Here is a 27,068-nt window from a genome sequence, read left to right on the forward strand (position 1 = left end):
TACACCTGTCTGCACGTCGTAACCATGACTGTTGCATTTCACTCTTTGATGTATGATTCTTGTGTTTTCTATCATTGGTAAAAGCCAAGAAAAGCCACAAGTACAATGTGATGTTTCTGCATTATATACAAACAAATCAAAACTAAAGTTTAATAAATCAATAACAGTCTGTTAAAGAGTCCTTGCTGTGCTTGTTGTAGTGTTCCTCTCCTGTAGTGTTCCTCTCCAGGTGTGGAAGCGTTCTGTATGCTCTGGAACCATTAGGAAATCCACAGAAGTATTTAGATAACGGATTCATGTCATATATCCTGCAAACATGTGGAGAATTAATGCTTTGTTCTCCGTTTTCTATCATATTAAAGTGGATCTTCACTGAGAAGACATTTAAAGACATATCTTGGATTTTGAGACTCTGATCTGAGCCTTTCTCACTCAAAAAACATACATATATGGGGCTTTGATCTAGGTGGCGCTGTTGAGCCATTTTGCCCCGTGCTAATCCTAATTTAAGTACATTTTCACCAGGTTTCCGCACCTTCCCAACATGTTTAGGCTCTCAAATGTGTGAGTGATCATGGTCCCCCTCTGGATTTCAACAGGGTGCTAAAACCTGACTTTATTGGTGCTTTGACCCTAAAAACCAGCCCCACCTGTTGAGGCGATGGCACCAGCTGCAGTTGAAGTTGATCTGAGAGGAAATGCATTCTCCACAGCTGGTGAACTGCAGACAGGCTGGAGAGGGCAGAGGAAACGGGTCAACACCTCGATCAATATGCTGGAAAACAAACGCTCTCATCGACAAATGACGTTATTTGCAGATCATAGAGTCCTGAACGCTGAACTGTTGGATACCACAACGTTTTATGATAGAAATGCATAGTAGGGGGTCCTAACACATAGAAGCTGCCGGATGCTAACCTGAATGTGTTGGGAAATGCACAACTCGCATAAATAAGCATTAGTTAGCATATGCAGACACTAGTTAAACAATGGCTTGGCTGATTTGGACAGTTTCGGGGGTTTTGGGGTCATTGAGGATGTTGAGTTCATTTCTGACATGTTCAGGGTCAAATATGACAGTTTACCCCAGAAAGAGGCCACATTTGTTCTCTGTGGACTGATTTCGATGAATTGTAGGTGGATTTGGGAGATGTAGGGGACTCTGGATCATCTGAAATGGACTGATTGCTTATTTATTTGAAGAATAATTGTCCACACAGTCGCACCACTACTCATGTTAGTCCAAATCAGTCCACACAGAGTACAAATATGGCCACTTTCTGGTTAAAACTGCAATTTTTTTTATCCTGATCATTTCAGAACTGGATTCAGCATCCCCGATAACCCCCACAACCACTGAGAAACTGTCCGAATCGGCCAAATACCAACTATTGTCCACATGCCATAATGCTAATTAATGCTAATTGTACTAATTGCCCAACATATGCAGGTTAACACCCGGCAGTGAGCTGGAGACCCTACTATACATTTCTATCATAACACTTTAGGGTATTCAACATGTTCGGGGTTCAGACACTAAGGAGTCCATTTATTAACACTGACGGCTATAAAGTTGTTCATAGATATTATTTGACACCCCTGAAATCGTTTAGAACGGGCTTGACTCAGGACAATACATGTTGGAAATGCAATAGAGGAGTGGCCACATTTCGATCGGCTGCATTTATGTATACAATGTGAAAAATGACAATGAGAGAACGGCTGTTTCAATAAAGCCTCCTTACTGGCTAGAGGCATCATTTCCACGGCGGTGAAGTTGGTGATCTTCGTCTTCGTCAGCTCCACGCGATGATACTCGTAGATCGTCCTCCTTCTGACGTCTACATTAAAGGAGGGAGAAAGAGAAACAGAGATAACAGACTGGGCCCTGACGAAAGAGAGGAGGACGCTGCTCTCAGACGAAGAGACAGCAATTTCCCCCGAGAGACGATGTCAATCAGACCGTGAGCAAAAGAGCTTCCTATTATCTGTAGCAGCAAGTCATCAGCTGGGGAGAAGGAGGGATTGATTGGACACATCTTCGGTTTCTATAACTCAAAAGGGCTGTTCCTCTTCCACACATCTGCACTGCTATAGAGCGCCATCAAAGCCTGAGCCAGAGAGGATGGTTTCCGTCACGCCATGCTCCTGTCTTTACTTTTTACGGTTGAGTATTCATACGTTCTGCATGCTCAGCTCTCCATCTTGACGGTATCACGCCTAAACAGATCTGAAAGTAACTCTGAGTGTAATCTAAACCACGGTTGGGTTGATTGAGAGAGTACATGTGAAGCATGGATCACCGAGATGCTCGACCAATGAGCTACGACATTGAAATTCAATACAGATGTACAGCTTGAACAGACAGTTGTTTTAAAGAGGACACATGCGGCTGATGCTCAGGTGTAATAACTGTATATCAGCATGTCGTGTCTCTCCTGTGATGTCTCCATGCTTTTCAGACCGTATGTACAGAAACGTATAGAAGTAAAGGGAAGCGGAACGCCCCCAAACAGCAGAATAGGGACCCTTTAAAAACCATTCAACCTGAACTTGACCCTCTTCCTTGTGTGTTGTTCTTCTCATGTGACTGGATTCTGCTTCCATCACACTCCAGACGTCTGATCAAAGCACCGAATGAGAGGCAGCAACCTGAGAGTAAAAGCTCCCTCTGGTGAGGGGATTATCTTTGCACTAATGACTCGATAGAGGTCACATGGAGGTCTCTACCCGTCCTGAAGCTATTGAAGTTGGGGTAGATTGTACAGCCTCTGGTGTTGGCCAGGAAACCCTGAATTTAGACCCAACAGACACCGAAATAAACGTCTTATTCAACCCGTTTTAAATGTCCCTTATATCAGATATGGGTTTCTTTCATTCCACCAGACCCACACCACACCAACACAGGCACACCGCACCACACACCACACCCACACACACACACCCAGCCACACACCCCCACACACCACACTATCACACACACACCACACACACACACACACCACAACACACCACACACTACACCACCACACACCACACACACACACACACACACACACACACAACACACACACACTACACCACACACACACACCACCCACACACACCACACACCACACACACACACACACACACACACACACACACACACACACACACAACACACACACACACACACACACACACAGGGTCCTTTGGATTGGACAGATTGATTATTTATTGGTTAAACAATTCTCCACGTTAGAGATAATACTCTCTATCTCAAATGGTCCAACACTACTCATGTTAGTCAACAATCCGCCCACAGAGAGAACAGATATATCCGCTCTCGGGTTGATCCTGAAAAGGTCAGAAATGGATTCAGCATCCTCCTCAATAACCCAACCACTTCCAGATCAGTTGTTTATGATACTGACACGTATAGTAAGTACCTGGCTCTCACTGTAATGGATTAAACTGGGGTTGTCTTCCGATCGAGCAATGAAGACAAATCCACCCATATCATATCTTCAAACACGAGGCATCGTTCCTTCAGTCGTGAACGGTCCGCTGGGTTTGGCACTCGTTGTTTGATGGCTGTAGTTTGAATTCCCAGCTAATGTTGCAGCAGACACAGTTTGATCCATTCCTCACATTTATTAATCACAGAAACCAAACTCTCATCATTTGTTCAGAGCAGTCCTCAGTCTCCTGCAGCAGCTGAGATGAACACGGCTTTGTCTTCCTGTTGTGCAACAAGCAGGCGATGCTCGCAAAGTGCAGGGCCATGTCTGAAGCTACAGGGCAGGGTTACAAAGGTCTGATGATCCGTCCGTGCACACAGCAAGCGTCCTGAAGCTGCTCTACCAGGAGGTGGATGGGAATAACCTGCAGGGGTTGCCATGGAGATGTTGGCCATGCCAGCTCCTTCTTACCGGGCTGCAGGCGGCACCGTGAAGAGGAGCTCTAACTACCTCCAGTGTCTCGTTACCTCAGACATGCATCAGCTCTCTGCTGCTCTGCCCTAGATTACAAACGCTTCAATAAAACATGTGACTCAGGAGTGATGTGGCCGGCGGAGTAATTATCAGATCAGGTTCAAGCACAGGTTCAAACCTGGGATTAATAAACGCTCTCAGGGAGATGAATGTTTTCAGTCTGTGTTTAGCGTTCTTATCTGATCCTACCTGTTCTCTTTCTGTTAGTGACTTAAAAGATGTGTCCATTGTTTCTCTGTTCTGCAGCAACTCCACGGCTGCCTTGTTCAAACCAGGGAGAAGCTAATCGTGCTAAAGCCGGCTAGCATGGTGGTTCGGAGCAACGGGTGGAATCTGGAGAAGGAAACAGAGGATGCTGGGTAAACTGAAAGAGAGGAAGGTCCAGATGTAAGCCGACCCCACTTCCTCCTCTCATCACGGACAACGTAGGATCACTGGCTAATGGACGAGCGAGGAGTTAGCTAGGAGTATCTGTGGTATGGTTTAAAGAGTTTTACAGGAACATGGCTGCTCCTTTCATTCATCAAGGCTTCCTTCAGGTCCTCCATGAGTCTCTTAGCCGAGAACGCCGTGTCCTCGTGGCTGAAATCAGCTTTTATATAAATATGATATATTTGGTGCACCTGACATGAAAGTCATTTTCTTCTCTGTGTTCCGATTCGGAGAAATAAGGTATTTCAAAACATGGTGGTTTCTTGAGAGGCAGAAAAGCACCATTTCACTTTAATAGCTGGATCTTCACTTTGTCCCTTTTACACTTGTATGCTATTCCTTGCACACTTAATGTAATGATATCCTACTCTTACATTGCGTTGGCTGTAATATAGCCCTCGTGTTTACAGTCTACAGATTTACTAAAGATTTCACTTTACCCACATTTGCTCCTGTGGGTAAAGTCCGCAGTAATGACTCTTACATGTCTAATATGTGTAATGTGTAATTGTAGAGCGCTTTGAGCACCTGTAAAAGCGCTCTAATAAAAAATGTAATGCATTATTATTATTATTATTAAGATGTTAACCTTTCACTGTCAACATGTTTTGTTTATTTTCTTTCTCTATATGTGCAAGGCCTTCTTTTAGCACGCTGCCGTCTCGAAAAAACTGATAATTGGGATCTCTAAAGTAAATCTTCTCTTCTCTTTAAAACACGTTGGACAGAAGTTAGAAAGCTCTCCAGAGATGTCTTTTCTCCCGAACAACACCTCCGTTTCCATCATGGTGTCATCACCCAATCACACTGGTGTCATCACGCGGTGTCTTCAGTCGACTCGTCACTCAGCAGACCTTCACATCTAAAGTGTCTCTCTCTACCGGATGTAGCTGTAATCGCCCCCCGATGAAAAACAGCCCTTCTTATGAGCTAAGGTTTAAATTGATGGCGTCCAAGTCTCACACACAGGTCTAAAGGACTGAATCAATCACATCTGACAACTCATTATTACGGCAGACTGAGAGTCAGGGGGGGGGGGACGTTTGAAGTGTCGCTCCTTTTGCTCACATTCGCTCAAAGTGTAATGGGGTATAATTACAGAGACTGAAAGCAAATGAGAGATCTGGAGCCGAGAGAGAAAAACGTCAGGAAACGTTTAGAAATGGTGGACAAAAAGCTGATGAAACGACGCAGGGAGATAATAGCAGGAGAGGACTCTTTAAAGTAGAGACACTACATACTGATATACACCTGAACATCAGCAGGAGAGGACTCTTTAAAGTAGAGACACTACATACTGATATACACCTGAACATCAGCAGGAGAGGACTCTTTAAAGTAGAGACACTACACACTGATATACACCTGAACATCAGCAGGAGAGGACTCTTTAAAGTAGAGACACTACATACTGATATACACCTGAACATCAGCAGGAGAGGACTCTTTAAAGTAGAGACACTACATACTGATACACACCTGAACATCAGCAGGAGAGGACTCTTTAAAGTAGAGACACTACATACTGATATACACCTGAACATCAGCAGGAGAGGACTCTTTAAAGTAGAGACACTACATACTGATATACACCTGAACATCAGCAGGAGAGGACTCTTTAAAGTAGAGTCACTACATACTGATATACACCTGAACATCAGCAGGAGAGGACTCTTTAAAGTAGAGACACTACATACTGATATACACCTGAACATCAGCTGGAGAGGACTCTTTAAAGTAGAGACACTACATACTGATATACACCTGAACATCAGCAGGAGAGGACTCTTTAAAGTAGAGTCACTACATACTGATATACACCTGAACATCAGCAGGAGAGGACTCTTTAAAGTAGAGACACTACATACTGATATACACCTGAACATCAGCAGGAGAGGACTCTTTAAAGTAGAGACACTACATACTGATATACACCTGAACATCAGCAGGAGAGGACTCTTTAAAGTAGAGACACTACATACTGATATACACCTGAACATCAGCAGGAGAGGACTCTTTAAAGTAGAGACACTACATACTGATATACACCTGAACATCAGCAGGAGAGGACTCTTTAAAGTAGAGACACTACATACTGATATACACCTGAACATCAGCAGGAGAGGACTCTTTAAAGTAGAGACACTACATCCTGATATACACCTGAACATCAGCAGGAGAGGACTCTTTAAAGTAGAGACACTACATACTAATATACACCTGAACATCAGCAGGAGAGGACTCTTTAAAGTAGAGACACTACATACCGATATACACCTGAACATCAGCAGGAGAGGACTCTTTAAAGTAGAGACACTACATACTGATATACACCTGAACATCAGCAGGAGAGGACTCTTTAAAGTAGAGACACTACATACTGATATACACCTGAACATCAGCAGGAGAGGACTCTTTAAAGTAGAGACACTACATACTGATATACACCTGAACATCAGCAGGAGAGGACTCTTTAAAGTAGAGAAACTACATACTGATATACACCTGAACATCAGCAGGAGAGGACTCTTTAAAGTAGAGACACTACATACTGATATACACCTGAACATCAGCTGGAGAGGACTCTTTAAAGTAGAGACACTACATACTGATATACACCTGAACATCAGCAGGAGAGTACTCTTTAAAGTAGAGACACTACATACTGATATACACCTGAACATCAGCAGGAGAGGACTCTTTAAAGTAGAGACACTACATACTGATATACACCTGAACATCTGCAGGAGAGGACTCTTTAAAGTAGAGACACTACATACTGATATACACCTGAACATCAGCAGGAGAGGACTCTTTAAAGTAGAGACACTACATACTGATATACACCTGAACATCAGCAGGGGAGGACTCTTTAAAGTAGAGACACTACATACTGATATACACCTGAACATCAGCAGGAGAGCACTCTTTAAAGTAGAGACATTACATACTAATATACACCTGAACATCAGCAGGAGAGGACTCTTTAAAGTAGAGACACTACATACTGATATACACCTGAACATTAGCAGGAGAGGACTCTTTAAAGTAGAGACACTACATACTGATATACACCTGAACATCAGCAGGAGAGGACTCTTTAAAGTAGAGACACTACATACTGATAAAACACCTGAACATCAGCAGGAGAGAACTCTTTAAAGTAGAGACACTACATACTGATATACACCTGAACATCAGCAGGAGAGGACTCTTTAAAGTAGAGACACTACATACTGATATACACCTGAACATCAGCAGGAGAGGACTCTTTAAAGTAGAGACACTACATACTGATATACACCTGAACATCAGCAGGAGAGGACTCTTTAAAGTAGAGACACTACATACTGATATACACCTGAACATCAGCAGGAGAGGACTCTTAAAGTAGAGACACTACATACTGATATACACCTGAACATCAGCAGGAGAGCACTCTTTAAAGTAGAGACACTACATACTGATAAAACACCTGAACATCAGCAGGAGAGAACTCTTTAAAGTAGAGACACTACATACTGATATACACCTGAACATCAGCAGGAGAGGACTCTTTAAAGTAGAGACACTACATACTAATATACACCTGAACATCAGCAGGAGAGGACTCTTTAAAGTAGAGACACTACATACTGATATACACCTGAACATTAGCAGGAGAGGACTCTTTAAAGTAGAGACACTACATACTGATATACACCTGAACATCAGCAGGAGAGGACTCTTTAAAGTAGAGACACTACATACTGATAAAACACCTGAACATCAGCAGGAGAGAACTCTTTAAAGTAGAGACACTACATACTGATATACACCTGAACATCAGCAGGAGAGGACTCTTTAAAGTAGAGACACTACATACTGATATACACCTGAACATCAGCAGGAGAGGACTCTTTAAAGTAGAGACACTACATACTGATATACACCTGAACATCAGCAGGAGAGGACTCTTTAAAGTAGAGACATTACATACTGATATACACCTGAACATCAGCAGGAGAGGACTCTTTAAAGTAGAGACACTACATACTAATATACACCTGAACATCAGCAGGAGAGGACTCTTTAAAGTAGAGACACTACATACTGATATACACCTGAACATCAGCAGGAGAGCACTCTTTAAAGTAGAGACATTACATACTAATATACACCTGAACATCAGCAGGAGAGGACTCTTTAAAGTAGAGACACTACATACTGATATACACCTGAACATCAGCAGGAGAGGACTCTTTAAAGTAGAGACACTACATACTGATATACACCTGAACATCAGCTGGAGAGGACTCTTTAAAATAGAGACACTACATCCTGATATACACCTGAACATCAGCAGGAGAGGACTCTTTAAAGTAGAGACACTACATACTGATATACACCTGAACATCAGCAGGAGAGGACTCTTTAAAGTAGAGACACTACATACTGATATACACCTGAACATCAGCAGGAGAGCACTCTTTAAAGTAGAGACACTAAATACTGATATACACCTGAACATCAGCAGGAGAGCACTCTTTAAAGTAGAGACACTACATACTGATATACACCTGAACATCAGCAGGAGAGGACTCTTTAAAGTAGAGACACTACATACTGATATACACCTGAACATCAGCAGGAGAGGACTCTTTAAAGTAGAGACACTACATACTGATATACACCTGAACATCAGCAGGAGAGGACTCTTTAAAGTAGAGACACTACATACTGATATACACCTGAACATCAGCAGGAGAGGACTCTTTAAAGTAGAGACACTACATACTGATATACACCTGAACATCAGCAGGAGAGGACTCTTTAAAGTACTCACTGGGGATCTGCTGGATCTTGTGAACCACCACGAAGGCGTCCGATAGGCCCACTTTCACCGGATGATTGACAGAACTGATCAGGGACAAGTCGACAGGAACCTGAAAGAGAAAAGGAGGAAATCAATGACCAGAATCAGAGATCCGTCTGACAGCTCTGTGTCCTCCTATACGAGGCGATATGCAACGGTTTTCTGAAGCCTGGCAAAGATGGTTTCATTACAACTTGTTTTAAAACGTTTTTGTACCTAAAAGCACCCTGCATTTGGCTTTTTCCTTTAGGTGTTTTGTTAGCCAATGCAGCCTGAGTAAAGGTGTACAAAATAAAAACTTAATTCATTCTTTTAAACTGATAAATGTTGTCGGATCAACAACAAAAAATACATACTAAAATACAGAAAAATGACAGAAATACACGTTTTTTGATAGGAGGATTCACTAAATAAACTGTATTTTTCTGTGCTATTTCTCTCCTCGCTAACCTGCAGACCAAATCTACCTGCAGGTACAAATACATATCCTGACCCTTCAATAAAGAAGAGGGTCGTTTTGTATGACCTCTGACCTCTTTGTATGCGAACACGATCCTGCCGGTGTTGTGAAGCGTCGCCTGGAAGGTGAAGCTGCCCAGGTTGTAGTTGTCCTGCAGGTGGACGTGATCCCACTGAACCACCAGAGCAGTACCTGAAGGACACACACACACACACACACACACACACACACATACACACACACACACAGCAACACTACAGGTGAAACACAGGTGAGGTGAAGGCAGTATCTCATTACGAAATCTCTGATAACTAATGACAGTTTTACTCCGTTTCAAATACCATCTCTACTAGTGGGTGTGTGTGTGTGTGGGTGTGTGTGTGTGTGTGTGTGTGTGTGTGTGTGTGTGTGTGTGTGTGGGTGTGTGTGTGTGTGGGTGTGTGGTGTGTGTGGGTGTGGGTGTGTGAGTGTGTGTGAGGCCGTGTGTGTGAGGCGATGTGTGTGTGAGACGACGTGTGTGAGGTGATGTGTGTGTGAGGCCATGTGTGTGAGGCCATGTGTGGGTGAGACGACGTGTGTGAGGTGATGTGTGTGTGAGGCCATGTGTGTGTGAGGCCATGTGTGTGTGAGGCCATGTGTGTGTGAGGCCATGTGTGTGTGAGGCCATGTGTGAGTGAGGCGATGTGTGTGTGAGACGACGTGTGTGAGGTGATGTGTGTATGAGGCAATGTGTGTGTGTGTGTGTGGCGACGTGTGTGTGAGGCCGTGTGCGTTTGAGGCCGTGTGTGTGAGGACGTGTGTGTGAGGCCATGTGTGTGTGAGGCCATGTGTGTGTGAGGCAATGTGTGTATGAGGCCATGTGTGTGTGAGGCCATGTGTGTGTGAGGCCATGTGTGTGTGTGTGAGGCTGTGTGTGTGAGGCCATGTGTGTGTGTGTGAGGCCATGTGTGTGTGTGTGTGAGGCTGTGTGTGTGAGGCCATGTGTGTGTGTGTGAGGCCATGTGTGTGTGTGTGTGAGGCCATGTGTGTGTGTGTGAGGCCATGTGTGTGTGAGGGATTATTCCCTGGAATAGTGTGTGTGAGGTGATGTGCTCCTTTCAGGGTTCCACATGGACCCACAGGCAGATCCCGGGTCGTGGAACTCCAGCATCTCAAAGCGCTCTGAATAACTGAGTGAATGCTGGCAGACGATCATCAGTTCGATTAAGAGAGGACTTGAGAGACGTATCGAGCGCTCGTCGTCTGGATGTTTGCCCGATCAATAAAGGTTTGTTTACACCACTAATCCATTATTCCGTCACAGTCTGAGGGAAACCCCCGTCGTCATAAATCAGCTGGAGTCCAGACGCCTCAGGTATCAGAGTTAAAGAGGGAGGTTAGAAAGATTCATTTCCATCTTTCTTGTAAATAGGGTTTCTCTTTCTGTTGGAGGACATTTTGCACTAAAAGCTTTAGTTTGTTTATTGATAGAAAGGTTCAGGGACCCTTTGGTTTGGTCCCTTCTGATCTCTAACTGATCTTAAAGAGGGTTGAAAGGTATAACAACAAGTACGTTTGAGAGACCAAACTGTCAGTGTGCGATCGTTAGCTATTTATCTAACGAGCATAATCGCTAACGACCGGTTTCTACTCAACAAGATGTTGTTTTCTTCAGGGATCCCTTGTTTAGGAATCTTGTTGTTGTTGTTTTGGCGTTGCTTACCCCTGCTGCTGATTTGATTTGAATATCGTGTCACTGACCTTTCTTGGGTGGGTGGTCTTATATCAGAGTTAAAGGAGGAGGTTAGAAAGATAGCTTGTGCCACAAACCTGAAACCCATAGAACAGCTGTTCAAGAGAGCTGTCCAGGTGTGTGGCAGAAAGCCTCAGTCACACCTCCTGCACCATCCTGGAGAAACACCACTTATTGCCCCCCCCCCTTAGGGGAATTCCTCCACAGAAACACACTGGACGCTGCACTAGGTCAGAGACCAGAGGAGACTGTGAGGTCCACCTCAGACAGATCACTTTCAGACAAAATGTCCGCTCCATTAAAGACAGCTCGTTCTGGAACAGCCTCCCAGCTGAGACACGGGATCCACTCTCAATGGGTTCAGAGGTCAACTCAGAGAATGGAGGAGAAACAACCAGACGTGCAATCACCGCTAAATGCCCTTTAACTCAGGGGTCTCTCCTCTCCTCTAACTCAGGGGTATCTCCTCTCCTTTAACACAGGGGTATCTCCTCTCCTTTAACTCAGGGGTCTCTCCTCTCCTTTAACACAGGGGTGTCTCCTCTCCTTTAACTCAGGGGTCTCTCCTCTCCTTTAACTCAGGGGTCTCTCCTCTCCTTTAACTCAGGGGTCACTCCTCTCCTTTAACTCAGGGGTCACTCCTCTCCTCTAACTCAGGGGTATCTCCTCTCCTTTAACTCAGGGGTATCTCCTCTCCTTTAACTCAGGGGTATCTCCTCTCCTTTAACTCAGGGGTCTCTCCTCTCCTTTAACTCAGGGGTATCTCCTCTCCTCTAACTCAGGGGTGTCTCCTCTCCTTTAACACAGGGGTATCTCCTCTCCTCTAACTCAGGGGTCTCTCCTCTCCTTTAACTCAGGGGTATCTCCTCTCCTCTAACTCAGGGGTATCTCCTCTCCTTTAACTCAGGGGTATCTCCTCTCCTTTAACTCAGGGGCATCTCCTCTCCTTTAACTCAGGGGTATCTCCTCTCCTTTAACTCAGGGGCATCTCCTCTCCTTTAACTCAGGGGCATCTCCTCTCCTTTAACTCAGGGGTATCTCCTCTCCTTTAACACAGGGGCATCTCCTCTCCTCTAACTCAGGGGTATCTCCTCTCCTCTAACACAGGGGTATCTCCTCTCCTGTAACTCAGGGGTATCTCCTCTCCTTTAACTCAGGGGTATCTCCTCTCCTTTAACTCAGGGGTATCTCCTCTCCTTTAAACACAGGGGCATCTCCTCTCCTCTAACTCAGGGGTATCTCCTCTCCTCTAACACAGGGGTATCTCCTCTCCTTTAACTCAGGGGTATCTCCTCTCCTCTAACTCAGGGGTATCTCCTCTCCTTTAACTCAGGGGTATCTCCTCTCCTTTAACTCAGGGGTATCTCCTCTCCTTTAACACAGGGGTCTCTCCTCTCCTTTAACTCAGGGGTATCTCCTCTCCTCTAACACAGGGGTATCTCCTCCTCTCCTTTAACTCAGGGGTATCTCCTCTCCTTTAACTCAGGGGTCTCTCCTCTCCTTTAACTCAGGGGTATCTCCTCTCCTTTAACTCAGGGGTCTCTCCTCTCCTTTAACTCAGGGGTCTCTCCTCTCCTTTAACTCAGGGGTATCTCCTCTCCTTTAACTCAGGGATCTCTCCTCTCCTCTAACTCAGGGGTATCTCCTCTCCTTTAACTCAGGGGTCTCTCCTCTCCTTTAACTCAGGGGTATCTCCTCTCCTTTAACACAGGGGTATCTCCTCTCCTTTAACTCAGGGATCTCTCCTCTCCTCTAACTCAGGGGTATCTCCTCTCCTTTAACTCAGGGGTCTCTCCTCTCCTTTAACTCAGGGGTATCTCCTCTCCTCTAACTCAGGGGTATCTCCTCTCCTTTAACACAGGGGTATCTCCTCTCCTTTAACTCAGGGGTGTCTCCTCTCCTTTAACTCAGGGGTATCTCCTCTCCTTTAACTCAGGGGTCTCTCCTCTCCTTTAACTCAGGGGTATCTCCTCTCCTCTAACTCAGGGGTGTCCTCCTCTCCTTTAACACAGGGGTATCTCCTCTCCTCTAACTCAGGGGTCTCTCCTCTCCTTTAACTCAGGGGTATCTCCTCTCCTCTAACTCAGGGGTATCTCCTCTCCTTTAACTCAGGGGTATCTCCTCTCCTTTAACTCAGGGGCATCTCCTCTCCTTTACTCAGGGGTATCTCCTCTCCTTTAACTCAGGGGCATCTCCTCTCCTTAACTCAGGGGCATCTCCTCTCCTTTAACACAGGGGCATCTCCTCTCCTTTAACACAGGGGCATCTCCTCTCCTCTAACTCAGGGGTATCTCCTCTCCTCTAACACAGGGGTATCTCCTCTCCTGTAACTCAGGGGTATCTCCTCTCCTTTAACTCAGGGGTATCTCCTCTCCTTTAACTCAGGGGTATCTCCTCTCCTTTAACACAGGGGCATCTCCTCTCCTCTAACTCAGGGGTATCTCCTCTCCTCTAACACAGGGGTATCTCCTCTCCTTTAACTCAGGGGTATCTCCTCTCCTCTAACTCAGGGGTATCTCCTCTCCTTTAACTCAGGGGTATCTCCTCTCCTTTAACTCAGGGGTATCTCCTCTCCTTTAACACAGGGGTCTCTCCTCTCCTTTAACTCAGGGGTATCTCCTCTCCTCTAACACAGGGGTATCTCCTCCTCTCCTTTAACTCAGGGGTATCTCCTCTCCTTTAACTCAGGGGTCTCTCCTCTCCTTTAACTCAGGGGTATCTCCTCTCCTTTAACTCAGGGGTCTCTCCTCTCCTTTAACTCAGGGGTCTCTCCTCTCCTTTAACTCAGGGGTATCTCCTCTCCTTTAACTCAGGGGTCTCTCCTCTCCTTTAACTCAGGGGTATCTCCTCTCCTTTAACTCAGGGTCTCTCCTCTCCTTTAACTCAGGGGTATCTCCTCTCCTTTAACACAGGGGTATCTCCTCTCCTTTAACTCAGGGGTCTCTCCTCTCCTCTAACTCAGGGGTATCTCCTCTCCTTTAACTCAGGGGTCTCTCCTCTCCTTTAACTCAGGGGTATCTCCTCTCCTTTAACTCAGGGGTATCTCCTCTCCTTTAACACAGGGGTATCTCCTCTCCTTTAACACAGGGGTATCTCCTCTCCTTTAACACAGGGGTATCTCCTCTCCTCTAACTCAGGGGTATCTCCTCTCCTTTAACACAGGGGTATCTCATCTCCTTTAACTCAGGGGTCTCTCCTCTCCTTTAACTCAGGGGTATCTCCTCTCCTTTAACTCAGGGGTATCTCCTCTCCTTTAACTCAGGGGTATCTCCTCTCCTTTAACACAGGGGTATCTCCTCTCCTTTAACTCAGGGGTATCTCCTCTCCTTTAACTCAGGGGTATCTCCTCTCCTTTAACTCAGGGGTATCTCCTCTCCTTTAACACAGGGGTATCTCCTCTCCTTTAACACAGGGGTATCTCCTCTCCTCTAACTCAGGGGTCTCTCCTACATGTCGTAGCTGCTACATTGTACTGCCATGTCATGAATACTTGTGTGTGCTGCTCTTGCTCTTTTGCACTTTTTGCATATCATGTATTTTGTATCTGCCTTGTTTGTAATCTTCTTAAATGTTTCATGTGAGGGACTGCGGATGGAAATAAGCTCAAAGCTAGATCTGGCACTGTTACGCTTGATGCATTTGAAAGTTTGTGCCAAATAAACGATGAAATAGAAAATAGATTAATTTCACTCTTTCTGGCTTTGAAGCTGCTAAAGGAGCTTTCTGCCACCTGTGCATATTCACAATCAGATCAAGGATGCACACATTTCTGATTGGATCAAATCCAACGTTACTTTCCACCTTCAGTGCTCTGCTAACGTGCTGCACAGAGAGCAGCTCCTTCAGTGCTCTGCTAACGTGTTGCACAGAGAGCAGCTCCTTCAGTGCTCTGCTAACGTGCTGCACTGAGAGCAGCTCCTTCAGTGCTCTGCTAACGTGCTGCACAGAGAGCAGCGCCTTCAGTGCTCTGCTAACGTGTTGCACAGAGAGCAGCAGCTTCAGTGTTCTGCTAACGTGTTGCACTGAGAGCAGCAGCTTCAGTGCTCTGCTAACGTGCTGCACAGAGAGCAGCAGCTTCAGTGCTCTGCTAACGTGCTGCACAAAGAGCAGCACCTTCAGTGCTCTGCTAACGTGTTGCACTGAGAGCAGGGCCTTCAGTGCTCTGCTAACGTGCTGCACAGAGAGCAGGGCCTTCAGTGCTCTGCTAACGTGCTGCACAGAGAGAAGCGCCTTCAGTGCTCTGCTAACGTGTTGCACTGAGAGCAGCGCCTTCAGTGCTCTGCTAACGTGTTGCACAGAGAGCAGCACCTTCAGTGCTCTGCTAACGTGCTGCACTGAGAGAAGCGCCTTCAGTGCTCTGCTAACGTGTTGCACTGAGAGCAGCGCCTTCAGTGCTCTGCTAACGTGTTGCACAGAGAGCAGCACCTTCAGTGCTCTGCTAACGTGCTGCACAGAGAGAAGCGCCTTCAGTGCTCTGCTAACGTGTTGCACTGAGAGCAGCGCCTTCAGTGCTCTGCTAACGTGTTGCACAGAGAGCAGGGCCTTCAGTGCTCTGCTAACGTGCTGCACAGAGAGAAGCGCCTTCAGTGCTCTGCTAACGTGCTGCACTGAGAGCAGCGCCTTCAGTGCTCTGCTAACGTGTTGCACTGAGAGCAGCGCCTTCAGTGCTCTGCTAACGTGCTGCACAGAGAGAAGCGCCTTCAGTGCTCTGCTAACGTGTTGCACTGAGAGCAGCACCTTCAGTGCTCTGCTAACGTGTTGCACAGAGAGCAGGGCCTTCAGTGCTCTGCTAACGTGTTGCACTGAGAGCAGCACCTTCAGTGCTCTGCTAACGTGTTGCACAGAGAGCAGCACCTTCAGTGCTCTGCTAACGTGTTGCACTGAGAGCAGCACCTTCAGTGCTCTGCTAACGTGCTGCACTGAGAGCAGCAGCTTCAGTGCTCTGCTAACGTGTTGCACTGAGAGCAGCAGCTTCAGTGCTCTGCTAACGTGTTGCACTAAGAGCAGGGCCTTCAGTGCTCTGCTAACGTGTTGCACTGAGAGCAGCAGCTTCAGTGCTCTGCTAACGTGTTGCACAGAGAGCAGCACCTTCAGTGCTCTGCTAACGTGTTGCACTGAGAGCAGGGCCTTCAGTGCTCTGCTAACGTGCTGCACAGAGAGAAGCGCCTTCAGTGCTCTGCTAACGTGCTGCACTGAGAGCAGCGCCTTCAGTGCTCTGCTAACGTGTTGCACAGAGAGCAGGGCCTTCAGTGCTCTGCTAACGTGCTGCACTGAGAGCAGCACCTTCAGTGCTCTGCTAACGTGTTGCACTGAGAGCAGCACCTTCAGTGCTCTGCTAACGTGTTGCACTGAGAGCAGCACCTTCAGTGCTCTGCTAACGTGTTGCACTGAGAGCAGCAGCTTCAGTGCTCTGCTAACGTGTTGCACTGAGAGCAGCACCTTCAGTGCTCTGCTAACGTGTTGCACTGAGAGCAGCAGCTTCAGTGCTCTGCTAACGTGCTGCACTGAGAGCAGGGCCTTCAGTGCTCTGCTAACGTGTTGCACTGAGAGCAGCAGCTTCAGTGCTCTGCTAACGTGCTGCACTGAGAGCAGCACCTTCAGTGCTCTGCTAACGTGCTGCACAGAGAGCAGGGCCTTCAGTGCTCTGCTAACGTGTTGCACTGAGAGCAGGGCCTTCAGTGCTCTGCTAACGTGTTGCACTGAGAGCAGGGCCTTCAGTGCTCTGCTAACGTGTTGCACAGAGAGCAGGGCCTTCAGTGCTCTGCTAACGTGTTGCACAGAGAGCAGCACCTTCAGTGCTCTGCTAACGTGTTGCACAGAGAGCAGGGCCTTCAGTGCTCTGCTAACGTGCTGCACAGAGAGCAGGGCCTTCAGTGCTCTGCTAACGTGCTGCACAGAGAGCAGGGCCTTCAGTGCTCTGCTAACGTGTTGCACTGAGAGCAGCACCTTCAGTGCTCTGCTAACGTGCTGCACTGAGAGCAGGGCCTTCAGTGCTCTGCTAACGTGTTGCACTGAGAGCAGCAGCTTCAGTGCTCTGCTAACGTGCTGCACTGAGAGCAGGGCCTTCAGTGCTCTGCTAACGTGTTGCACTGAGAGCAGCAGCTTCAGTGCTCTGCTAACGTGCTGCACTGAGAGCAGGGCCTTCAGTGCTCTGCTAACGTGTTGCACTGAGAGCAGCACCTTCAGTGCTCTGCTAACGTGCTGCACAGAGAGCAGGGCCTTCAGTGCTCTGCTAACGTGTTGCACTGAGAGCAGGGCCTTCAGTGCTCTGCTAACGTGTTGCACTGAGAGCAGCAGCTTCAGTGCTCTGCTAACGTGTTGCACTGAGAGCAGGGCCTTCAGTGCTCTGCTAACGTGTTGCACAGAGAGCAGGGCCTTCAGTGCTCTGCTAACGTGCTGCACAGAGAGCAGGGCCTTCAGTGCTCTGCTAACGTGCTGCACAGAGAGCAGGGCCTTCAGTGCTCTGCTAACGTGCTGCACTGAGAGCAGGGCCTTCAGTGCTCTGCTAACGTGTTGCACTGAGAGCAGCACCTTCAGTGCTCTGCTAACGTGCTGCACTGAGAGCAGGGCCTTCAGTGCTCTGCTAACGTGTTGCACTGAGAGCAGCACCTTCAGTGCTCTGCTAACGTGCTGCACTGAGAGCAGGGCCTTCAGTGCTCTGCTAACGTGTTGCACTGAGAGCAGCGGTCGGTGTGGGAAATCCATGTTTGGTTAAGCGCTGCTGTTTTTCCAGATGTTTGGAGCTGAAGAAAAGTTCACGGATCCTTTTGTCAAAACAATTTTCTGTTTCTTGTGTTGGCATTGCTCGCGTCCGAAGATCACGAAACTGCTCATTTGATGTTTACTGATCCAACTCAAGTATAAAAACAAATACATTTGAGGGACAACATTCTAGCTAACGAGCTAAACAGCCGACGAGCGCTATCTACTCGATAAGAGGTTTTACTGTTAGAAAGGGATCCTTTGTTTATGAATCTTTTTGTTGTTGTTGTTTTGGCATTGCTTACCTCTGCTGCTGATTTGATTTGTGTATCGTGTGACTGACCTTAGACCAGCGGAGCAACGTGAATGGAGAGTATTGTGAAATGGCTGAGCGATGCATTAAAGAGGACAGAGAAGGAGGACTAAACTGCATTCTGTCACAGCGTCAGCACAAAGTAGATCCTCTTATAGTGTGTTTAAAGTGTGTGTGTGCGTGTGTGTGAGTGTGTGTGTGTGTGTGTGTGTGTGTGTGTGTGTGTGTGTGTGTGTGTGTGAGTGTGGTGTGTGTGTGTGTGTGTGTGTGTGTGTGTGTGTGTGGCCTTGTTTCTAATTCCTCGTACAAGCTTCACATGCTGCATGAACTCAAAACAAGCTAATGAAATAACACCAGCTAGCCCTGAGCATGGTGGAGTCACTGACAGTGGATTCCAGTTGCTGCAGATACACGCTTTACAGCATCAGGAGGATGCGTCCCCAGCTGACACAGAAAGCGACGCAGGTTCTGGTCCAGGCTCTCGTCATCTCACGCCTAGACTACTGCAACTCCCTCCTGGCTGGTCTACCTGCATGTGCCATCCGACCTCTGCAGCTCATCCAGAATGCAGCGGCTCGTCTGGTCTTCAACCTTCCTAAATTCTCCCACACCACTCCGCTCCTCCGCTCCCTTCACTGGCTTCCGATAACTGCTAGAATCCACTTCAAGACAATGGGACTTGCTTACCATGCTGCGAATTGATCTGACCCTTACTGGCCCTGACCCTTAAGAATTACTAACAAAGCACTTATATACTAATAAAGGACTGGCTTATCTAAAGCCAGTTGAGTAGCACTTGAAATGTTTGGCTCTATGAAACCTGATGGACTTTATGATTCTGTTGTGTCTTCCTGGTCGAACGCACTTACTGTAAGTCGCTTTGGATAAAAGCGTCAGCTAAATGTAATGTAATGCAGTCTCCTTTTTTTGCATTTAACTATTTTTTTACTTACATTTTGTTAGTTTTTTTCCATCAAATTCATTTCTAAATGCTGGTCAGTAACATTCCTCTTTCTAACTTAAAGGAAAAAACACCATTTCCTTGATTTTTTTACAAGTCCGGAACAAACTCTGTTTACAATCAGATGTTATTTAGAAGCTCAGATTAATGACAGAGAGGAGGGATTGAACGTAAACAAACAGGTGAACAGCTGTTACCGTTATCGAAGTAGATGACGGTGGAGTTTCTGGAGACGCTGGGGTCGAAGTTGGCCATCAGAGGAGCGATGTACTGCGTGGCCGTCAGCATCCGGTGGACCACGTCGCCCGTGTAGATGAACCCTGAGGAGGGACACAAATCACTGTCATCACTGTGCGGCTAATAAAGCTTATAATGCTTGTACTGGTTTGTAGAGCTCTTAGTGGTCTTAGGCTTTGGTGTTTATCAGGTTTGCTTATTTTATTAATGTATTCTTCCTCCTTTTATTTTACATACTTCTATATTTTTATCATTGTATTCTTTTCTTATTACTTATTATTTTACTTTATTCTTATTTTCTTCGCATTTTATTATATTCTTATTTTTTTTAAATTATTATTTGACACCTATTTTAATTCTTATTATATGATTTTATTCTTGTTTCTATCTATATTGTATTTAATGTTATCGTGTGTTGATCCTAAGTGTTCTTATTAATCACAAAGCTCTGCGTTACGCTGCTAATTACCCGGGAAGGGGAATTGTTTTCACGCTTTGTGTATGAAAAGTGGTTAAAAGGTGGATTCAGCATCTGGTAAAACCCTCCTCTGTTATAAGGGGAGTGGAGTCTCCTCCTTAGCCCCCCCTCTGTGCCCCTCGCTGCTTCAGTGTTATTATATATGATCAGAAACAGAAGGAGAAATCTGAGCTGCTTTAAAAGGAAGATATGCTGAGCGAGCAGTAACGATATTCTCCTTAACACCCTCTTGTTTTCTCCTCATCGATCATAGAGGGACGGAAACAACAGATTATCTTAACTTTCCCAAAGCGTTCGTCCCGAGACACAAATAGATCTGAGCTGCAGCCGGTAAACACACTTTACACTCACAATCAAACAGGCTTTAATTTCACACCTGCCAGGAGAGTTTAGCTCAGTCAGCAGACATTTAAAGAGGGCTCATTGTTGCTCACGCTGCATAACATATACAACACCCTTTAAATGACGACTCAGGGAACGTGGCGTTAGTGAGACGATCACATGCTTCCTGTATACTTCAGCTTTGGAGAATTGACAGTATTTAGAAAAAGAGTCTGTTGTTTTAAACATTATTATTCAACGGGAAAGAGGGCATCGGTTTCTCCTTGATGTTTCCACTTGTCTTGTTGAATTTTGTAAAACTGCACGACATTTTAATAGAGAAGGCATTCTATATTCTAAAGATGTTAATCTTTGAGCTGCATCTTGCCGGTCTCTTCCTTAAAGGCCCCGTGTCACGGCCATTTCCACTGATCATAGTTCCATTGTTGAGGTCGACTAGAATAGATTCACATTGTTCAATGTTCCAAACTCACATTGGTTTCTCACAGCATCTCTGTATAGTCTGTGTATTCACTCTCTGTCCTACACGGCTTGTTGGAGCTCCTGCCCCCCCCCCCCCCCCCCCCCTGTGAGCCCAGTGGCCCAGTGGCGAGACAGCGAGACACAGAGAAACCAGCCCGAAACACACCGACCCGCAGCCTGGCTGGGAGTCGGTCACACACAGACTCCCAGCCTCGCCGCGTCCCGCCGTCTCAGGGAGGAGAAATCGGCGGAGCAGCAGCTGAGAAAAGATTCAGTGTGTGTGTGTGTGTGTGTAACGGCTCCGCGGACGTAACGGCTCCATGGATTGGTCCATTTGGAACAATGGGTCCATGTGGGCACGTCACTGAACCCAGGAAGCAAACAATGGAAAAAGAGAAATGTCCAACGAGGCGTTCTGGGGCAGCAGACAGGTCTTCTCTGTGTTAGAGTGTTACAGCCCGTCCACACTACAGCTTCAAAAACGGTTTCCAACGCGTCTGCCCATTCACTTTGAATGGGGTGACGTCACGTTGCCTCGCTTTTTGCCGAATTGAATTGTGGGTAGCATAGCGGTCGGTCTCCGCCGTCAGAAGTTGAACAATGTTCAACTTCTGACGGCGGAGACGCCGGAGTAGCCAGCGCCAGCCAATCAAATCCCATTTCTGAAAATCTGACAGATCAAGCCGTAGCCAATCAAACCGCGTCTAAGCTGGGAGAGATACCCCGCCGTTCATTTCTATATTTAAAAAAAAAATGGAGGAGAAACTAATTATCGCCGTAGCAAATCACCTGGTTTTGTATGAGCAGACCCTCTTCACCTCTCGGGATACAAACCGGAGGAGCCAGGCATGGAGGGAGGTGGCAGAGACAGTGGGTGAAACTGGTAGGGTTTCGCCTGTTTGGGGAGTTTATATATTTATATATTGCTCGCATAAAATCCCCGGGGTTTTTTGCTTTCTATGTCGGGGGCGGGAGATTCATGTGATTGGTTGTTGGTCGCGTTGCTCGAATAAAATCCCCAAGCTTCAGACACGCCCAGCTCCAAGCTTTTTTTGAAGCTGTAGTGTGGACGGGCCGTTACTCTCTACAGCAGTGGTTCCCAACCTGGGGGGCGCCAAAGATCGCAGGGGGGGCGCCAGGCCTCAGATGATTTGAGGCCAAATATCATATTTAGACTATCTTTTTTAATTCTTTTTTTTTTACATATAATTGTAAAGCAATACATGATTGTCGCTAAAAGCCTTGTCTCTACATTACAATAAAATATAAAAAAGAATTGATTAATTAATTTGAATAGTAATTCAAGTTAGTATTAAAGGCACAAAAAGACAGAAATGTATAATTCTTTCTTTAATAGAAATGTTTCTTCTGCCGTAAAGTGTCCAAACCGAGCTTGTCTGGATAAGCGCATTTTTAAAACATAGTCATTGTTCATGCCGGTTTCAGTTGGATTATTTGTCACAGTTGCTCCGATCAGATCGGTCTCCTCCATTTTGATTATTTACGACTTTTGAATCCACATAAACACATCGGCAAAATCCGGCTCACTTTGAGCATGTGTTTAAACAGTTTAATCCCTTTGTGAATTGTTTCCACTTCCGCCGTCCTTTAATTTCTTCATACAGCGGGAATCCAAATGAATGAATCCTGAGTCCAATAACCATCAAAGTCACTCCAATAGTGCTCCTTGATTACGCTTTCATCCTCCTTTCACAACATACTTCACATTCATCCAGTTTGTGACAGAAGTTGTAGCATTTTGAGACTTTTAAACTTTAATTACCGCTGTTGCCCCCCCCCCCCCCCCCCTAGTGTGTGTGTGTGGAGGGGGGGAAAGTTCCAACAGGAGTCATTTGGGGGGCTCTTGGGGAAAAAGGTTGGGAACCCCTGCTCTACAGGGTGCACTTTGAGGGGTTGGAGACTCTGCAGAGCGTTCACATGCAGAAGCTACAGAACACAAGGGGACGGGTCAGAAGCTACAGAACACCAGGGGACGGGTCAGAAGCTACAGAACACAAGGGGACGGGTCAGAAGCTACAGAACACCAGGGGACGGGTCAGAAGCTACAGAACACAAGGACGGGAACGGGGTCATGACAGCTACAGACACAAGGGGACGGGTCAGAAGCTACAGAACACAGGGGACGGGTCAGAAGCTACAGAACACCAGGGGACGGGTCAGAAGCTACAGAACACCAGGGGACGGGTCAGAAGCTACGAACACAAGGGACGGGTCAGAAGCTACAGAACACAAGGGGACGGGTCAGAAGCTACAGAACACCAGGGGACGGGTCAGAATCTACAGAACACCAAGGGGACGGGTCAGAACGCTACAGAACACCAGGGGACGGGTCAGAAGCTCACAGAACACAAGGGGAGACGGGTCAGAAGCTACAGAACACCAGGGGACGGGTCAGAGCTACAGAACACCAGGGGACGGGTCAGAAGCTACAGAACACAAGGGGACGGGTCAGAAGCCTGACAGAACACCAGGGACGGTCAGAAGCTACAGACACCAGGGACGGGTCAGAAGCTACAGAACACCAGGGGACGGGTCAGAAGCTACAGAAACCAGGGGACGGGTCAGAAGCTACAGAACACCAAGGGAACGGGTCAGAAGCTACAGAACACCAGGGGACGGGTCAGAAAGCTACAGAACACCAGGGGACGGGTCAGAAGCTACAGAACACCAGGGGACGGGTCAGAAGCTACAGAACACAAGGGGACGGGTCAGAAGCTACAGAACACAAGGGGACGGGTCAGAAGCTACAGAACACAAGGGGACGGGTCAGAAGCTACAGAACACAAGGGGACGGGTTAGAACCAGAGAAGCAGGACCTTTAAAATAATCTAGTGATTTTTAAAAGAAATATGTAATATATAATATTTGAGCTGCATCTCCCCCTAAGCTGAGCGGTGTTCTCAGTGTGTTCCCCAAACTCCAACTACTCCCTTAAATCAACGATGTTTTTACTAAGGAGTCCTTCACCTCACAGACATTCCTCTGTGCTTTGCAAAGAGGCTGCCTGAAGCAAAGCGTGGAAACACCCTGCTCGGAGAGGAAAGAGGATTTTTAGGGAAAAGTCTAAATGATGCCATAAATCCACTTTTCATGTCTGCTCAAACAGAGGCTATAAAACACATCTCTCACTTTGGACGTTAGGTGTAAGTGAACAGAACTGTCTAGTTGCACATTATGATTTCTCCTCATTAAGTCAAGCTAGAGAAATTTCTGCATCCCTCAGCAATATGAAACCCAAAAGCAGACATTTCATTTCATCTAGAACCTGCTCTCAGAACCAGCCTTCCTGACATATTGAAAGCGTATTTGTTGAACATAATGAAATGCTTGAAGGCTGCGTGTGTTTGCCGAGCAGCAGATAAAAGCCTGTTGTGTCCCGGCAGCTGAACGCAGAGAGGAAAGTTGTTGAGTCTACCTGTGAGCTGAACTTCATGCTTTATCAGATTGTGCAGAGACTTATATCAGCCTCCATGCATTCCTCATCTCATATTTACCCAACATGCAACTCCAGAACGCTCTTATCGCTTTGTGTTGCTTTTCCTTCACTTTCAGGGGCCTAAACGTTGGGATTTGAGTATTCTAGACACAGACACCTAGAGAACACACGACAGGGCATGGGACACACCCCAACAAGCACAATAGGGCCTCTTTAATAACACTTTCTAGCAGCAATCTCCTGAAAAACAACCACATAAAAGACTTATTTGACAGCGTGGAGGAAACGAGACAGCTTTTCAATACTCTAAAGAGGTGAGGCGCTCGACTCGGAGGCGATTCATCCATTATGTCCGTCACTAAGGGAGGGGACATATACACAGGGATAATGGAGAGAGATGGCACAAGTACACACATCCTTTTCCGTTGGTCCCTCTTCTTTAGAGAAGACCAGGAAATGATGGATACACGGATCGTGTTCAAATCAATAGGCACGCAATGACTCTAAAGAATAATGATCACGCATCAAACACACATTCAGACTAAAGGAACCAGCTGTTTGGAAAATGAGAGAAGTAGAAAGTACAAGTATTTGAGTTCAACATGTAGTAAGAAGTAGAAAGTACAGGTATTTGAGTTCAACATGTAAGAAGTAGAAAGTACAGGTATTTGAGTTCAACATGTAAGAAGTAGAAAGTACAGGTATTTGGTTCAACATGTAAGAAGTAGAAAGTACAGGTATTGGTTCAACATGTAAGAAGTAGAAAGTACAGGTATTTGGTTCAACATGTAAGAAGTAGAAAGTACAGGTATTTGAGTTCAACATGTAAGAAGTAGAAAGTACAGGTATTTGAGTTCAACATGTGAAGTAGAAAGTACAGGTATTTGTGTTCAACATGTGAGAAGTAGAAAGTACAGGTATTTGAGTTCAACATGTGAGAAGTAGAAAGTACAGGTATTTGGTTCAACATGTAGAAGTAGAAAGTACAGGTATTTGAGTTCAACATGTAAGAAGTAGAAAGTACAGGTATTTGTGTTCAACATGTAAGAAGTAGAAAGTACAGGTATTTGTGTTCAACATGTGAGAAGTAGAAAGTACAGGTATTTGTGTTCAACATGTAAGAAGTAGAAAGTACAGGTATTTGAGTTCAACATGTAAGAAGTAGAAAGTACAGGTATTTGAGTTCAACATGTAAGAAGTAGAAAGTACAGGTATTTGGTTCAACATGTGAGAAGTAGAAGAAGTACAGGTATTTGAGTTCAACATGTAAGAAGTAGAAAGTACAGGTATTTGTTTCAACATGTAAGAAGTAGAAAGTACAGGTATTTGAGTTCAACATGTGAGAAGAGTAGAAAGTACAGGTATTTGGTTCAACATGTAAGAAGTAGAAAGTACAGGTATTTGAGTTCAACATGTAGAAGTAGAAAGTACAGGTATTTGTGTTCAACATGTAAGAAGTAGAAAGTACAGGTATTTGAGTTCAACATGTAAGAAGTAGAAAGTACAGGTATTTGGTTCAACATGTAAGAAGTAGAAAGTACAGGTATTTGAGTTCAACATGTAGAAGTAGAAAGTACAGGTATTTGTGTTCAACATGTAAGAAGTAGAAAGTACAGGTATTTGAGTTCAACATGTAAGAAGTAGAAAGTACAGGTATTTGAGTTCAACATGTAGAAGTAGAAAGTACAGGTATTTGAGTTCACATGTAAGAAGTAGAAAGTACAGGTATTTGAGTTCAACATGTAGAGAAGTAGAAAGTACAGGTATTTGAGTTCAACATGTAAGAAGTAGAAAGTACAGGTATTTGAGTTCAACATGTAAGAAGTAGAAAGTACAGGTATTTGGTTCAACATGTAGAGAAGTAGAAAGTACAGGTATTTGAGTTCAACATGTAAGAAGTAGAAAGTACAGGTATTTGGTGTTCAACATGTAGAAGTAGAAAGTACAGGTATTTGAGGTTCAACATGTAAGAAGTAGAAAGTACAGGTATTTGTGTTCAACATGTAAGAAGTAGAAAGTACAGGTATTTGATGTTCAACATGTAAGAAGTAGAAAGTACAGGTATTTTGAGTTCAACATGTAAGAAGTAGAAAGTACAGGTATTTGTGTTCAACATGTAAGAAGTAGAGAAAGTACAGGTATTTGTGTTCAACATGTAAGAAGTAGAAAGTACAGGTATTTGGTTCAACATGTAAGAAGTAGAAAGTACAGGTATTTGGTTCAACATGAAGAAGTAGAAAGTACAGGTATTTGAGTTCAACATGAGAGAAGTAGAAAGTACAGGTATTTGGTTCAACATGTAAGAAGTAGAAAGTACAGGTATTTGTGTTCAACATGTAAGAAGTAGAAAGTACAGGTATTTGGTTCAACATGTAAGAAGTAGAAAGTACAGGTATTTGTGTTCAACATGTAAGAAGTAGAAAGTACAGGTATTTGGTTCAACATGTAAGAAGTAGAAAGTACAGGTATTTGAGTTCAACATGTAAGAAGTAGAAAGTACAGGTATTTGGGTTCAACATGTAAGAAGTAGAAAGTACAGGTATTTGTTCAACATGTAAGAAGTAGAAAGTACAGGTATTTGGGTTCAACATGTAAGAAGTAGAAAGTACAGGTATTTGGTTCAACATGTAAGAAGTAGAAAAGTACAGGTATTTGAGTTC

At 45.4% G+C, this 27,068-nt stretch overlaps 1 protein-coding gene across 1 annotated transcript in view; it reads right to left on the reverse strand.

Annotated features, from left to right (window-relative positions):
- Positions 1-650: 650 nt before the first annotated feature.
- LOC117560229 (plexin domain-containing protein 2-like) overlaps positions 651-27,068 on the reverse strand; it is a gene marked incomplete at both ends in the record, with an annotated part of 39,142 nt that continues 12,724 nt past the window's right edge. Inside the window, 5 exon segments of the mRNA XM_034237076.1 lie at positions 651-732; positions 1,746-1,841; positions 9,235-9,334; positions 9,798-9,916; positions 19,630-19,752. Of these exon segments, the coding sequence (XP_034092967.1) occupies positions 651-732; positions 1,746-1,841; positions 9,235-9,334; positions 9,798-9,916; positions 19,630-19,752 (520 nt within the window).

Source organism: Gymnodraco acuticeps, unplaced genomic scaffold (genome assembly GCF_902827175.1).
Source record: "Gymnodraco acuticeps unplaced genomic scaffold, fGymAcu1.1, whole genome shotgun sequence".
NCBI lineage: Eukaryota > Metazoa > Chordata > Actinopteri > Perciformes > Bathydraconidae > Gymnodraco > Gymnodraco acuticeps.